The 17,178-nt window shown below is 42.3% G+C and overlaps 1 protein-coding gene across 2 annotated transcripts in view; it reads right to left on the bottom strand.

Moving 5' to 3' along the window:
- The window catches only part of Cdh2 (cadherin 2), a 225,697-nt gene that overhangs the window by 22,214 nt on the left and 186,305 nt on the right, over positions 1-17,178 (bottom strand). For both annotated transcript variants that reach the window (XM_048447915.3, XM_085700091.2), the window contains exons 10-14: positions 16,071-16,324; positions 14,055-14,197; positions 11,039-11,272; positions 10,497-10,730; positions 8,516-8,655 (exon numbers count right to left, since the gene is read on the bottom strand). In XM_048447915.3, coding sequence (XP_048303872.3) covers positions 8,516-8,655; positions 10,497-10,730; positions 11,039-11,272; positions 14,055-14,197; positions 16,071-16,324 — 1,005 coding nt within the window. The remainder of the gene's footprint in view (positions 1-8,515; positions 8,656-10,496; positions 10,731-11,038; positions 11,273-14,054; positions 14,198-16,070; positions 16,325-17,178) is intronic.

Genomic DNA, 17,178 nt, shown 5'->3' with positions numbered 1-17,178 from the left:
AGTGAGACACTCTTCCCTAGTCCTTACACACTCACAGTCTGATGCTCAGCTACTGTTAAGGAAGCAAGAACACAAGTTATCAAGGCTTCACTAGTCAGTGAAGTTATTGTCTCTATGACAGAAGCAAACTTATGTGCAGTAATAAAACTGTGAAAATATATTGGTGGGCTTTCTTTCTTCTAAGATCGGCAGTACAGAAAGCTATCCTATGCATTCAGAACATAATACAGCTTTCTCATAGAAATCAGTTTTTGTTTATTCAGAATCCAGTAATTAATATATAATATATATTAATATATAATGTAGTGTAATCCGAGTCTGCAGAAATAGTCATCCACAAATTACAGGTTAATGATATACACCAATAAGACCAAGAAACAAGAATTTCATCCTCCATGGTTTTGAATTCTTCAAGCTCAGTAAAACACAGTCATGACTGCATAGCATGAATTGATGCCTTACTTGGTAAAGAAACCACCTTTCAGTGGTGTTCCTCAAGCCACCAATGAAATTAGATTAGGAATTAGATGGTTTCTAAGGAAAAACTCACTGTGCTTAGCCACAAACAGGAAGACTATATCACAATACACACACACACACAGACACACACACGCATACCTAGGAACCACTGCAGAGGAGGTGGAAAGATTGTTATGAGCCAAAGGTAGGGAAGAACAGGAGCAAACAGAGTCTTCTGGACATGACAGGACTCACAGCAACCCAGTCACATATGAGAATGGAACTGGAAGGGATTAACTGAGGAGCTATGGGTACTCAAAAGGTTCTTGGGGAGGGATGAGTCTTTTTTTCCCCAAGGATACTGTCTCTGATAGGCTGACCAACTCATTAGGTTATTTAAGAAAAAACAAACAAACAAACAAACAAAACTCTGTAGGGTATAGAATTAGGAGGGGACAGTGTGAGAGTCAAAGTTATATTTTAAATCTTAATTACTGCTGGGCAATGGTGGCATACTTAATCCCAGCACTCGGGAGGCAGAGGCAGGAAGATCTCTGTGAGTTCGGGGACAGCCTGGGCTACAAGAGCTAGTTCCAGGACAGACTCCAAAGCTACAGTAGAGAAACCTTGTCTCAAAAAACAATAAATAAATTAAAACTTAATTACTGTGCCTAAGAGATCCATGCAACAAAAATGCCTCTAACCTATAACCCCTTACCCCAAAACAGATATTTCATGTAATGCTGAGGCTATTTGGGTTATGGGAGATAACAAGTCACATGTTTTCACTCCCCTACACAAGTTTTTTTGGCCGCACTATATAGGATGATCACATGTGAGCAGGAAGTACACAGGCAGGAAATTTACCAGGATGTATATATGCTTGCCCCTGATTGGCCAAGATGGCAAATACGGTGAAATTGTGAATTTGCCTCTCTAAGCCCCTGCAAAACATGACTCATGGCCATTTTCGAGGAACTAGAGGTGGTCCTGGTCATAGACCATCTTCCTGGCCACTATTTAAACAAAGCTTGCTTCAAATTTGGCTTTAAATTGTGATAATGGTGTCATTCTTGAGCAATGAGGTTAACAATAGAGAGGAAGGGGGTACATCTGGGCGGAGTTGAAGGAAGAATGGGAGCAAATATGATATAAACGCATTGAAAGAAATTCTCAAAAGTTAATAAAAAACTATCACATTCAAGCAAAAAAAACCAAAGAACACCTATCTAACTGACTGTCTCTAAAACCTAGGAACTCACAGAGAGTTCTCAATCACGGAAAGCGAAGACCCAATGTGTGCCAAGCCCAAGCCGTGCTGGTGCTTACCGTGTGGGGCACAGGAGGAACAGAGCAGCTGGAGAGAGTACAAGGCAGACCTGGTACAGTAGGCAACAGACCCCAAGAACCCAGGAGTTGAGAGAGACCAATAATGTAGAATCCTCACTTCTTACCAGAGCCACATCCTGCTCTGACCCGAGTTAGCTAACTCTGCCATGCTCATTGGGGCGACCCCTCGAGGTCTGGTCGGCTCTGGTGACCAGCGGTCAGTAGTGTTCTTCACCATCAACAGCATCACCTTTTCTCACAGACTGAGAAAGCCTGCAGCAATTGTGGTCCCGAGTGAGATGACAACCTTTCCCGAGGAAAACTGAGAGAAGAGGACTCCGAAGGTTCCTGCAGCCCGAGGTAAGGATAGGGCAGCCCTCAGATGAATTCTGCCTCAGGATGTAGGGCAATGTCAGTGGCCTGGAGGAACACAAGCTGCGTGGAGGATGGTACAAGGGATGGAAACCTTTCATCTCCCTTGTACTCAAATGGACATTTAATCCTACGTTGCTACTTTCCAAGACTGAATGTCTACCCTGCCTTACGTTCTGAGAAACTAATGAGAACATAGTCACAAACCACCCAGGTTCATTTCTAACACCTATCATAACAGCAGCTTAAATACTATATTGATACCCATGTGACAGCTTTTCCTTAGGTAAAAAATAAAACTGCTACCTGATAACAGTGATTTGGATGGGTATGCTTTGAAGAGGACATCAAAGATGCCGCAAACATAAACCACACTCAATAAACATTGGTTTTAGTGGAAAAATTATCATAAAAAGAGCTTAAGCCTTAGAGAGTAGTGTGTTACTACCCAGGGGTTTGCAGGGGAAGGACCCAGGGGATGTGAGAAATGCCCTGTATTGTACATCCCCCCCCCCAACCCGATTTTATTAGAGATGCTGACACAGAAGAACTACACAGAGAGATCACTGGGAGTGATACAGGATCTGCAAGCAGCTTTGCTGGCCAAAAGGGCAACAAAGGACATTTACTAATGAGGGTAATTAAACAGGCCTCGATAACCAGCAAAGCCTGGCTGGTGATAGCAGTGAGCCAGATAATGGAGTCTCACCTTAGGAAAAGAGACCAGACACTGTACTAAAAAGGTCTGTCCACCAGTCAATAATCCCAGGCAGAAAGAGATAACAGGCCTGTCAAAACACAGGGAAGGCCTCTTGCAAATACAGTTTCAAATGTGGCCCACTCTGGCCTTGACCATAACCATCCACAGTGGGACAGAGAACCTACAACCTCCTTTCCTATTTCTCAGATAAGGAAAAAGGCACAGAGTTCCCTGTCTGCCCCCCCCCATTTCTTCTTTAAGGCCTCTGTTATTTGTTGAAGAAATCAGCAGCTCTGGCAGAGAACCTCAACAGACAGAGATGGTAATCTAGATAGATAAGACATGCCCTTGTGAATGGCTACTTTGCTTTGATTTCTTCCTAATCAGCTAGCTGCCAGGAGGAAGGCTGTGTTGTTTTGGAAAGAAGAGCTAAACCCTGGGCAATCCAGCCACAGAAGTCAGCCTGTTGTCTCCTGGCTTCCACTCTTAGCTGAAAGGACCTCTCAGACCTCTAGAGGTGGACAGGTAAAATATTGTCATGTTGCTAAGATAACACAGTCAAAACTGTTATTATTTTGCTGACCTTCCCTGTCACATGGGTACCCTGTACCTTTAAGAGACAAGCTCCAAGCACTCCCAACAACCCTCCCCCCCTTACTTCTAGGCAAGCAGCTCTCACCAACCCTCCTCTCCAGCCTCTACCTCTTCTGGTCACTCTTTTGAAGAGGTAACTACTGCCCCTCTCCTCCCTCCCCCTTCCCTTCCATAACCCACTAAAACTCTATACCCAAACTCTGTGTCTCACTGGCCGTGGTCTCCTACCCACCCAGGGGACCCACTGCTGCCCCTCATGGGACCAGTCCCCCACCAGCATGTGTTTATAAACAATAACAAAAGCAGCCTTTACGACAAGTTGTATTCACTTCTGGAGGCACAGATCCCATTTACACCTCTAGCAGTATACATGTCCTTAAAATGCCAACTACTGCATTATTAAAAAAATAAGCACACAAAATCAACTAACTCCTGTCTCAGATGTATAATGGCCCCAGCTCCATTTCCGAGGCTTGTTTTTGTCAAGATCTATCTCCCAGCATCTGAAAATCCTGATTCCTACTCTATGGCCCATTCTACACTCTAAAGAACAGAATTCCCAACAAGAAGAGTTATAGAACAGAGAAAATTCTTTATTTCAACAAAGCCAGGATTCTTATGAACTGAACACAGCTTTCATATTTGAAGTAAGAGCATCTGGTTGGAAAAGGATTTGAATTAAACACACTGCGATAGGAAGGTCATTAAATATTTCTGGTTTTCTTAGAGACAGAGGCAAAGAGTAAAAGAATCCATCAAAAATGTTTTGAACAAGGATTAGCAGGATGGCTTGGTGGTAAAGTGGGTAAACCTCATGACCTGAATTTGATCCTAGAGCCCTAAATGGTGGGGAGAACCGGCTCCTGCATACCATGTAGGCTTCGGCATGTACAAGACTCCCTTACTTCTGATGAATATATGTAAAGAAATGTTTTGGAAAAAAATAATTGTGGTATTTATTTTATCAGACAGCAAGACATTAGAAGAAACAGTAATTTAAGCAACATGGTAAAGGAACAAAGATAAACAGAATAAATAGTGCAAAATAGTGGGGCACCAAATCACAGAGTTACACATACATAAGCATCTGCTAGGAACCTTCACTGTCTTTCATTCGTGTTAACGGAGGATGAAAACAGAAGACGTTACCTACATCCTACACCCAATAGACAATCTAGCACAGATAGATTGTAAGCGTAATTCACAAAATCACAACTACCCCTCACAATTATGACAGGTAAAATGAGAAACCGTCTTTAAAGTCATACGATGTTGTGTTTGTGGGTGTGGGGTTCGTTATAGTGACAGATATAAAGATCCTAAATAGAATGCAAATACTTTAGCACAATAGGAACAATGACAGATTGGTTTCCATTAAAACTAAAATTCTGCCCATCATAAGACATCATCAGGAGAATCTAAAGAGCAGGTTACAGAATGAGATGAGATCTGCAAGGAACTTATCTGAAAAAAAAGCTATGCTTGTCATGTATGGTTCCATCAGATCAATAAGGAAAAGGCAATGCTATAGAAAGAAAAAAAGGCAAGTTGAACTAAAGCTTCATGAAAGAAGATACAACTGGTCGGTAAGCCAGCAAGGATATCCCAACTAAACCATGGGACCCACTGCACCAGAAGGACTGAAGTTGAAGATCACAGAATTCCAAGTGCTAAGGAGACTGAGGATGCTGGGCAACCAGCATTCATACTGTGGAGATGGGAGCTATAACCTGCATGGTCGCTTCTAGAAGAGGAACGGGCAGTGCTCACAGCCAGCAAATACCTAGCACATGCATAGAAATGCTTACTGCAGGTTTACTCATAATACTCACCTGAAGGACACGCTTGAAAGGGCGTACCTTTAATCATGGCACTCAGAACTCGTGGCGCTGGCCTGACCTACACAGAGAATTCCAGGCCAGCCAGTGCTACTCAGTGAGACCCTGTGCCTAAGTAAGTAAATAAGTAAATAAATCAATAAAACTGGAAAAATTTAATTTTTCAAGTATAGTGGAAGGATAAATAACATGCAGATGTTTCTTACAACTGGACAGAATTCATCGATGGGAAAATGAACCACTTCTACACTACATGGGTGGAGCTTACAGGTCTATCAGTGAGTAGTAGCAGGTAACACACAGAGAAAGTATCTAATGTGTGCTGCTTGTTTACATTAAAGTAAAACTAAATATTCTAATCTATCATGACAGAAATTTAAAGAAAATCTGCTTTTTGTTGTTTTGTTTTTTTTGTGGCCATCATCTGCCTTGGTAGAGTCTGAAAGGTTTCTAACGTGCTAGAAGCATCAATAAGGGGGGTAGGTGCACTCTTAAATCTGTAGGGAGCCTCCTTTTTGACAGGCTACTCACACTTTGGAGGCTAGTATTCACCTTCTCATGTCAAGAATAAGTCAGAGAAGGGAACAGGTCACAGCTTCAGAGAGCATCTGCTGAGAACAAAGGGAAGCCTAGCTCCCAGTAGGCAGGAGCAGGCTCACCCGTCTTATGAAAGACCACCCACAGCTGCTTTTTATCTCCCCACTTCCCAAGCAAGAGGATGCTAAAAAGAAACAGCCATTGAAAGGAGAAAGCACCTGACCTGTGAAGACCAGAGCAGTGGCCATGAGAGGATCATAAGCTGAGGGACCTTGCTCCACCTCCTTCCATGGGCCTGCACTTAGGATACACGGGTGTTCATTAAGCAAGGTGCGCTGTGCTGTTGAACTGGGAGTAAGGGAGCAGTTTGGATTTAAAACTGCCAAAGCGTCGGTGGAAGTATTACAGGACAAGATGCCTGTTAGGAAGCTCCTGCAAGGCAAAGGTAGCAACGCGGGCACGACGCGAGAACACCGCCTGGAAACTTCCAATGTGCTGAAACTGCTTCCAGTCACGGCTACTGTTTTTCCACTGAAGCTTTGCTGAGGTGGTTTTAGCTTTACACTTCCAACGTGATAAACGGGCTGGAGGGACGGCTCAGTTGATAACAGCACTTGTCATGCAGGATGAGAAGCTGTGTTCAGATCTCCAGCACTCATCATAAAAAACCGCATATACCTTCAGCATCAGGGCTCAGAGACAAGTCAGCCCCGGAAGCTCACTGACTCGGCAGCCTATCTGAAACCAGGCTTCTGCTTCTAGGTGAGACTCTGTCTCAAAACACAATGGAGGAGAACTGTAGGGTTAGATACTCACTTCCACATCCTCCTCTGGTCTCTTTCTTGCATGCATAAGGGTACGCACACTTGCCTGCATCACACACACACCCACACCCACAGACACATACCCACACCCACACCCACACACATGGGGTGGGGGGTAGAATAGTCATAAAAGTGGACTTATGAGAGGATGCCATCAGTAAGTGCGAAGGTAGGGTTAATTAAGAACTAAGTCACGTGTGAAGTTTTAAAAGCTAAATACATTTATATAAGTGAGAAACCCTGGGGTCTATTTACAGAGCCTCTTTAATTAGTCAGTATTCAAAACAGCCTTGCACACTTGAGTCAAGTTTTCCAGACATTTTAAACATACCTCTCTCTAAAATGAGAGTTCAGACTTAGCAAATCGCAAACAGAACCTGCAGTTACTGGCTCAGCGGAATTGACACAGCTTAGAAAATGAAGAGGAAAGTCAAAGATGGAGACCAGGTAGGAATGTGCTGTGCCAAAGAAAAGGCATGCACCAATTCTTAAGAGGTACTAAGAAGTGACAGATCCAACTCCGGTCCTGAGAGCAAAGCTGCTCTACACAGATGAGCACACCCCCTAAACATGCGCAGGGCAGAAAATAATTTTTGGATGATACGAATCCCAAGAGCGCCAGGTTCTTTTCAGACGACTATTTCTGACATTTGTTTCAGAAAGTAGAAAAGGTACAACTATACTATCAAATGTATTGATGAAATACCTGCTGTCGTTCTCGGGAAATACTTTGTAGTATTCCTGATCATGACCATTTCAAGATGAAATATATGGATGGCTGGATGGCTGGTGTAGGCTGTGACTCCAGAGAGACCTGAATTCAAATCCTGCTCCTGTGACCTACCTCTTACACAACTACCTAGAATCCAACTGAAGTTCATTTTTCAGCCATCCAAAGTAGAGGTGTTCTCAGGAGAATTGCAAGTTACAGATTTGAGAGAGATATTTAATGTATGTGGCCTAATGCCTAGCTTGTAGTATGGAACTCCTAAATTGCTCTGACAGTGTCTAGAAGGTTGGTTTTGAGAAAAGCAGGGCCCATGTTTTTCATGTTCCTACTTGCTCATTTCCACTCTTGGTGTGGCAGCTCCGTGTGCAGCTCTGTGTGCAACTCTGTGTGCAGCTCCATGTGAAACTCTATATACAACTCTGTGTACAGCCCTGTGTGCAGTTATGTGTACAGCTGCGTCTCTACATGCAACTCAGTATGCAGCTGTATATGCAGCTCTGTGTATAACTGTGTGTATAGCTCCGTGTGCAGCTCCGTGTGCAGTTCTGTGTACAGCTGTGTGCAGCTGTGTACAGCTCCACGTGAAGCTCTGTGTACATCTCCGTGTACAGCCCTGTGTGCAGCTCTGTGTGCAGCCCTGTGTGTGCATGGCATACAGAAGCAAACACTGTTTAATAATCAGAAGAGCATTTTCTCATCTATGAATCAACCAGTATAAGCCAGGCACCAAGACAGACACTGTAGATAAATAAACGTGGCTCAGAGGCAAACACTTGCTGGTTCTGCCCTTTTTTATGTCACCAGGGATTAAGGAATGCCTGGAATATTGAATTTGCCTGGTAAGTATTTACAAAATAGGCAAATAATGTTTTTTATACCAACCCTGTACATCCTCAGTCCAATATAGAAATTACTTTTGCTTATATTTTAAATATCCAGTGAGACAAAAGATCAATACAAATTTCAGTGGAATTGGTTTCAAGTTGCATGCTTCCTAAATCAATGATATTCGTATAATATACTGGTATTCTGTAAACAGTTGAGAAATGTGTGACTTTAGGGTTAGAATACACCAAATGTTTGAAAATGATTTTCTTAATACAAACAACCTGAGAACTAAAACACTGCTCACCTGGTCTTCTTCTCCTCCACCTTCTTCATCGTACTTCAAAATATTATCTCTTACATCATCTTCTGGGTCAATTAGAAGCTGCTTGGCCTGGCGCTCTTTATCCCGGCGCTTCATCCATACCACAAACATGAGAACAAGGACTGGACAGGAGAAAAGTAAAATGCACACTGTTGTCATTCTGAAAGCCAGACATACAGAACCTCAGCCTTCTGCATTAATGACGTAAGGACCATGGTCCACAGCTCACTCTGGGACTGCTCGTGGGCCTTCCCCTGGCCACTCAGAGCAGCCTCTGCCCGAGCAGAGTGAAGACCTGGGCTCTAGTCCGCACTGTGTCACGAGCCTGTTGTGTGAGGCATAATCGCCAGAAGAACGGTATGGTTTCTGTCTTCATCTTGGCTTCTTAGCGGATCAATATCCTAATAGAATGCTTCGTAAACCCAAAGACACAAGACAGCAGTGAGGTAATTGGGACACCGGTCAGTCATCACTACACTCCCAAATTCCCAGGGAAAGGTGTTTGTGTGGATGACTAGGGTAGGAGATGAGAGTTGGAGGTGTGATTGCATTCCGGGTTGGTTCTTGACTCGGAGAGGCGGCCATTTCTCTGTCATGCTATTCTGCATTTTCCTCCCTACCTTGCTGCAGCTATGAAGGCATGGGGATTAGTGTGAGCACTGAAATAATATTAGGCTTTCATCCTTCACACTCAATGCCAGGTCTGAAACCATAAATTCTCCCAAGTTGATGTTGAAATCAGTGCCAATTCATTTTCCTTCAAAACGCTAGTGTCACTTTGTCATGGCTGAATCCATCATCCCTAAGTCTGTCTCGATGAGGCTGGCACGTAGGGCACATTTTGGATGAAAGTGAAATGCATCCCTGAACACACATCTAGGAATAAATTCTGTCTAAATCTGAGGATATCAGTTTACATCCTGAAACAAAAAGATTTAATGACTCCTATTTGAGCACGTTTTTTATTATTGGCCATAAAAGTAAATATCCTCCTTTTAAAGCCAGATACATGATCTCATTTGCCATTGTTCAGGGCTAAATCTAGCAAGCGGATTATTAGTATAGCATGCAGGTTTCACATTATAGCCGAAGCAGTCTCCACACAGGAAGTAAAAAATGCTCAGGCTTCTATAGTAATTGCTTAGAATAAAGGGACAGAATTCTAAATTACCAGAACCCTTGTAAATGGAGAAAACATAAAAGAAATGGCCAACATTTTCAAGGAAGTGATCGGTGCATAGTGTGATCACACAATAAACCGAGTCCTGCTGCTACTCCACATAAAACACTGGGCCCGGGCAATTTATTCTTTTAACCTGAATGCTTAGAAGTGGTTTCTAAAGTACTTTCCAGTGGTTAATTTCTTGCATTCCACTGAACCAAAGATTGCAAAGTATCTTAAACAGGAGAAATTCCTTAATCTACCCTTATGCTAAAGACAGACAATTTGAGCCATGTAATCATTTCTACTATGGAATGCACTGTATGCGAAGGGCAATCTCACCACTTTGCTCAGCCCTTCAGAAACAAATACCTTGATCCTTGCATGACTGAGCAGGTTGCTGACTGCACTTTATATGCAGGGAAATGAAGGAAAGCAATACACCTATTTTCCTAAATCATCAGCTATGTGCCATAAATTTATACTCAAGTCAAGAGAAATGCTCAAACGTAGGACTGCTTAACATTTCTCTTGGAAAGGGCTTCCTGGGGCCTCCAGCAATCAGGACCAGAAAGTGGGTGAGAAGGTGTGGGAACACAATCCTGGAGCTTGCTGAAGACTCGTCAACAATCTAACCGATGCACACTGTTGTGTGTATGCTAAGGAGACCCTGACTGCCTGCATATGATGGACAGCATGGTGCTCAGGGGTTCAACAGACTCGCTCAGTTAATTTGAGGCGGTCCCTTGCTGAGCGCCTGAGAAGTAGAAGGAATCCCAGTTTCCAGGACAAAGTACTCACTCAGCAGGATGATGATGCACAGTAGAATAGCGATGATGGCGCCAGTGCCGAGCCCTGCACCCACAATCCTGTCCACATCCGTGCAGTCTCCGTTGGAGTCACACTGGCAAACTTTGACGCGCAGGATGGAAATATTGGACTTGGGAGGATTCCCCGAATCTGTGATGATGATGGGAACTTCATAGATACCAGCTTCCAAAAATTTTATCTTTAAATTGAGTTGAGCAAAATCACCTACACAGAAAAGAGAAAACGAAAACAAGTTTGATAGTCAATACCTAAAAAGATTTAAGGGAAAAAAAATCACTTCTTTCCAGACTGTATTTCCCATCTAACTGTAACCCACTGAAGAAATCACAAATATGCTGTATGGTGAAAAGTTGGTTGGGGTTTCAAAGGCTTTTAATATCTCATTTAAACCCTTAAATAGCATTTAAAATATATTTAATGAGAAGATTATGAAGTATGTAAAATTAATTTCCCATACCAAGGTTCCAAAATACTCAACTACACATTCGTTCAAATAATTAACCTGTTCTTACCATTAAGCCGGGTGATGGTCCAGTTTCTTTTAATAGTCACTGGAGATAAAGGAAGATCAAAAGCAAACGGCCCCGCATTTGGATCGATGTCATAATCAAGTGCTGTGATGTTAATTGAATTGGGCTCTGGAGTTTCACAGGTCTCTGCCTCTTGAGGCAACACCTGAGGGGCGTTGTCATTGATATCAAGTAAATAGATTTGTAGTGTTCCTGTTCCACTCATAGGAGGAATTCCTAAAAAGAGAGAAAAGTCAGAGTTGAGGGCAACAGTTTCTCAGCTGAGCCTCAATCGTGGTATTTTCAACTCTCTTTTCCCTACCATTGTATCACATGGGAAAATGCTCACTGCCACAGTGGCTGAATGGACAGGCTGTAGAACAAGCTCATTTCTTACATCCCTCCTAGGATTGCTCTGAGCTGCTGGTACGATCCTGTGGGAGCTGGGCATAAACCTAATGCCTTCCCTGCTCTAGCGGGCCAGCACTCAGGGCTCATGAGATTATGGACCCCAGCCTCTGATGGAGAACCAGGATATGTACATGTTTGGAGGGGAGTTCTGAAAGTTCAAATCCAGCCGTAATCATTGCTACTATTTTCAGGCAACTGATACAAGACCAAAGGCTTTGTCTTGGGAAAAGAAACTCGGGAGGAGAAAAATGGGTTCTATTAATGAGCCAACCACACACACAAGAAAGGATTGGGGCTGCTCTTTGTACTCTAGTTCACAGTATTACTACGCAGGAGGTGTGAATGGACGAGGACCTCAGTCTCTAAAAACTGCTCATGGCCATGGGCCTTTCTGCATACAGTAGAGTATACAAAACTGTATACAGTGTTCTGCCTGAACTCAAACCTCTTCTCATTGATCCTGAAATGTTATCTCTCCCAGCTCCTAAGATGCCTTAGTCTGGCTTCTGCTGTATTATAATATCCACATATATCTATGAAGTTTTATGTGCGTGCATTCATATACATATCATTTATATTTTTCATGTGTTTTATTAGCAGTTTCATATACTGAATCCTAGAAAGCTAAGTGACATGGCCGAAGGTCATGGAACTAGAAAGGTGCACATATCCACAGTCCTGACAAGGAAGTGAGCAAGAATACAAGGAACACCTGGATCAGAGGGCAGGAGCATTGGCGGGAATTGTGTTTACTCTTGTGACATCATTAACACCACTTGCTTGCTATCCTGAGTGACGTTGACGTGTACTATTGCTTTAATATTCTTTGCCTAATGCATAACAAGTTTACAAAACAGGCAGCAGTGAAGCCATGTGTAACAAGGAAACTAGGGCACAGGGACTTAGAGCTTTCCCATTCAAGTTCTCTCTTCAGCCTTGTGATTAAGAAAGTCCGCCTGTGCGGCTTTACAGCTCCAAACGGCTCACTTCTCTCACTGCAAATATTCCTCCAATCAGAAGCAATGCACCTTGCTAAGCGAGAGGCCTGGCTGTGCCTCAAAACCAATCAATATGCATCCACGTCACTTATGACTCTTTAAGTTTCTACATGATAGAGCTTTCAGTTCCAGTGGAGAGAAAGGGCCATTTGCACCCAGGCAGGGATCCTTCAACAGGTACGACCTGATGCTTCACTACCCCTATGGCAGAGGCTGGTCCTGGCCTGATGCTTCACTACCCCTATGGCAGAGGCTGGTCCTGGCCTGATGCTTCACTACCCCTATGGCAGAGGCTGGTCCTGGCCTGATGCTTCACTACCCCTATGGCAGAGGCTGGTCCTGGCCTGATGCTTCACTACCCCTATGGCAGAGGCTGGTCCTGGCCTGATGCTTCACTACCCCTGTGGCAGAGGCTGGTCCTGCAGAAGTCCAACACTAAATGACTGAACAGAGTTCCTACATTAGAGCAAATACAAAACACTGCCTTGGTCTATTGCTAAGCACATGTTTTGATAGTCATTCATTCAAATGAGTCTCATGACCACAATGCTGTAAAACCGCACATCTTGACCACCAATTTGAAGCTTGTATTTTTTATTAAACAGACACATCCACAGTCTAGCACTAACATATTTATAAAATATGGTTGTGATTCCATTCGGAAACTATTCACAATGACAGAAATATTTGTGAATATTAGTTTGTGCCAAGTACTGTTTTAAAAGCTTCATTTGAACAATTATATCTAACACAAAACAGTACACACTAGCTATTAATATCATTATGGCTTTATTTCACAGAAATAATAAAGAAATAGGGTTGAAACTGTGTTACTAAGTACACAGAAAGAAGAGGCTGGGGAACATGTGACAGATAACAAAGCTACCACTAACCAACTCTGACCCAGTAGAGACCCATATGGGGAAAAATGTCAAAGTCTAATTTAAAACCAGCACCTTCATAAGTCTCCTATCATCACTTTTTGTATATGCACAAAACTAAGTTTCCTAGCACATTACAGGAAAAAGACAGAACATTCTCAGAAAAGGGGATGACTAAAAGAAGCACACCAAGAATAAATAAACAGCAGATTCTGGGAACAATGGTGACAGACTTCACCTATAGCTCATAGGGCATCCGTGCATGTCAGGGCAGGAGAACAGACCTGGAGAGCCATAATCACAATGGCAGCCATTTTGTGTACACAGACAGCATTTCTTAGAGACAGCAGAAAAGTGCTTTATAGCAAACTGGTGGGAAAAGGGAAGAAAAAGTCAGGACTTCAAAATAAAAGAAAGCTTTGGAGCCTTAAAAGAATACAGATCTGTGGGGCAGTGGTGGCATACTCCTCTAACCCCAGCACTCAGAAGCAGAGGCAGGCAGAACTCTGTGAGTCTGAGACCAGCCTGGTATACAGAATGGCTAACAGGACAGCCAGGACAATTCAGAGAAATCCTGTATGGAAAACCAAAAAAGAAAGAAAGAAAAATCTGCTATCTGCTTTCTATATAATTTAGCACTGGAGAAAACCTCAACTCCTACACAAGCACGAGAGGTTCCACTCTGTTTAGCACACAAGAACGATGCAGAAAACATACTGAATTACATACCATTGTCAGAAGCAAGGAAGGTAGCATTATATATGTTGTTTTTTACATTTGGTGATTCTCTATCCAAAACAGCAATAGTGGTGATCTGCCCATTCACAGGGTCGATTTTCAGCCAATTGGCAGGATCAGATAATTTTGTGTATCTATGAAATGAAAGTACAATGGCTTAAATATTTTAGATAAGAACTTAGCAAAATGTAAATTTTTGCAGGTTTAATTACAAAAAGGCAAAACATCATTAATTTGCATGACTGTAGATAATGGTCAGAAGCAGAATTCTAGCGTGCAGAAGTACTTCGTGGCAGAGACTTTGGGAGGTATATAAAGGCCATGTCCATCTTACGCTTGGAAATTCTGCAAAGGTTTAGAGGAAAGACAAAATGCACAGTCTCCCTGTGGTCGATTTCACCCATCTCAGTGTAGGCTCTTGCCTACTTCAATACATAAAACAGGAGCTGAAAATAGGGTTCAAATATACTTTCTAAATCGGAGCCCTATCATACAGAACCTGGGGAAATCAGAAGGTATATTTTACATCACAAACCATTCCTAACAGCCTCACCACCTTATGACGGTGGAGATAAAGCCTCACCTCAAAGATCCCATAAAAATCCCTTCCTACCAGGAGCCTCCAGAAGGGGCCAAGCCTCTGGTCTGTATTCTCCAAAGAGCCCCCCCACAGGCTTTCATCTGTATTAGCAGATCCATCTGTTCAAAGTCCTTTTTCAATGTGAGATGGGCTGAAGTTTTTAAACTCAGATAACGAACACATTGATTGAAGACACTATGTCTATTTTGAGAGGTAAAGTCTACAGGATTTTAATGCACCTATTAATTAACCATTTAACTATCCTGGGATCCATGGTGGAGAATCAGGGAATCAAAGCAGTTATCTGTTATTAGCAATTTTGAAAACATTTAAATAAATTATTAATTTTAAAATTATCTTCAGCTGCTGGAGAGAATGGTTGCATGGGGTCTGCCCTGCCAGCCACCCACTCCTGCCTCAGGGTGAATTAGGTTTTGCTGAGGAAGACTTTAATTTTTGTTGACGGGTTTTACAAATACATCTTACGGGTGCATTGCACAGGTACTGGGTGCATCATTAGCTGTCCCATTTGGTGTGGCATAAGTGCTTTCTTCTCTGGACATTTGGAGAAACAAGACTTTATAATTTCCTGTCCACTCACTTTCTTGCTTTTCTTGTGTTTGTTATAAAAGCACAGGCTAAATAATTAATACTTTCAATTAAAAAGGCAGAGTGGGAAAAAGTTTTATCTTCTACCAACACATGAATAGACTAATTCTTAGCATTTTTAAGATAATAAAGTCATGAATATCCTGAGGAGAAAATACACCAAAGAATTTAAAATTGTATTGGAAAACATACATGACATCATGTGATGTTTGTTTGGGTGCTGAGGAACTAAAGAAGCCTATTTTTGTAGAACAATAATGTTTTTTTTTTTAAAAAAATATTCATTCATTTATTATGCATTCAATATCTGGCTGCAGGCCAGAGAGGGCACCAGATCTCATTACAGATGGTTGTGAGCCACCATGTGGTTGCTGGGAATTGAACTCAAGACCTTTGGAAGAGCAGGCAATGCTCTTAACCACTGAGCCATCTCTCCAGCCCCCGAACATCAGTTTTCTTTAGGAATGCAGTAGCAGAGAAGCTATCTCTCTTCTGTGGATGAGCCTACACCCATGCATATACTGACAGAGCAGCTGGACTCAGAGTTCATTCAACAAGAGCACGTTCAGTTGGGAGGGGAAGGTGGTAGAGGAATCTGAAGGAGGTGGAGGGGAGAGACTAGGGGTGGATTTGAATACATGCATGAAATTACCAATGAGTAAATAAACATTGTATTCAAAATTTAGAAACAAGAAAGTCATCCTATCTTCTAATCATTACTTTGGGTTGGAATGATCATTTCTTGCAGGGTGAATTTAATACTTTCCCACAGGGCACGGAACAGGATCTAACTCCAGTATCACCGTGGCGTTTCCTACCTGATACTCTGTTGCATGTATCGATCGGGGTCCTGAGCTGTGAGCGTGGTAAGCATGGTACCTGCGTGGAGGCCTTCTTCTTGGCGAATGATTTTAGGATTTGGGGCAAAATAAGGGTTTTCATTGACATCGATAACTGTCACAGACACAGTTGCTGTCGACTGGGGTGGGTGCTGAATTCCCTTGGCTAATGGCACTTGGTTTTCTGCAGCAACAGTAAGGACAAACATCCTATTCGTTTCAAAGTCAATTGGCTGGAAAAGAAAAAAACGGAAACCATATTTTTGCAGAAGTAAGAATATTTGCAGGCTGCCATTCATCTGTCTTTGAGTCCTGTTTCCAAAACATTAGTTTTACCCTTCAGTGTGGCATGACGTTCTTCCCCGATTTCTGAAAACATGCAGGAATGTCTCATTGACACATATCCCAACAGAGAGATTTATATTTCTCCAAAATTGTATGTGACTGTTACATGGATCCATTTATTTAGATGGCGGCAGAAATTTGATTATTTTCAATAAATCAGTCCACAAAACAAAACTACTACACAATTTGAGATAAGAGCGCAGGATTTATTCTCTCAAATATTAGGGAAAACATACCTCTCATGCAGAAAAACCTTTACCAGTTAATGAAGAATTGAAAACAAAATCTAAAATTAATACTATATAATTGATAAATGCGACATAATTTTTAAAAATGATGCTAAAACTTATTCAATTTAAAAGTGTCTTTCAGGGCTGGTAAGATGGTTCAGTAGAGAAGGATGCTTGCCACCCAGCCTGACTGACCTACATTTGATACCAAGAAACCATGATGGAGACAGCTGATTCTCACAAGGTATCCTCTGATGTCCCCACACATGTGCCTTGCACTCAAAGCCCCCCACGCTTCCCGATGCAATCAATCAATCAATCAATCAATCATTCCATGGAAATGAAAAGTATGTTTCAAAAATTAGAATACAGACCGAGGAGTGAAATGCATATACACACTCATCTTAAAATAAGTGTTCTATAGGTAGACTTATGCTTTTTGTCCTTTCTGAGCAAACTGAAAATCTGGCAGTCTTCCAGAATGATTCTGAATATTTTGCAGGTTTTAAAAC

Source organism: Myodes glareolus, chromosome 13 (assembly GCF_982192425.1).
Source record: "Myodes glareolus chromosome 13, mMyoGla1.1, whole genome shotgun sequence".
In the NCBI taxonomy this organism is placed as follows: domain Eukaryota; kingdom Metazoa; phylum Chordata; class Mammalia; order Rodentia; family Cricetidae; genus Myodes; species Myodes glareolus.
The sequence above is the reverse complement of the archived record's forward strand: the minus strand, read 5'-3'. Positions and strand labels throughout refer to the sequence as shown.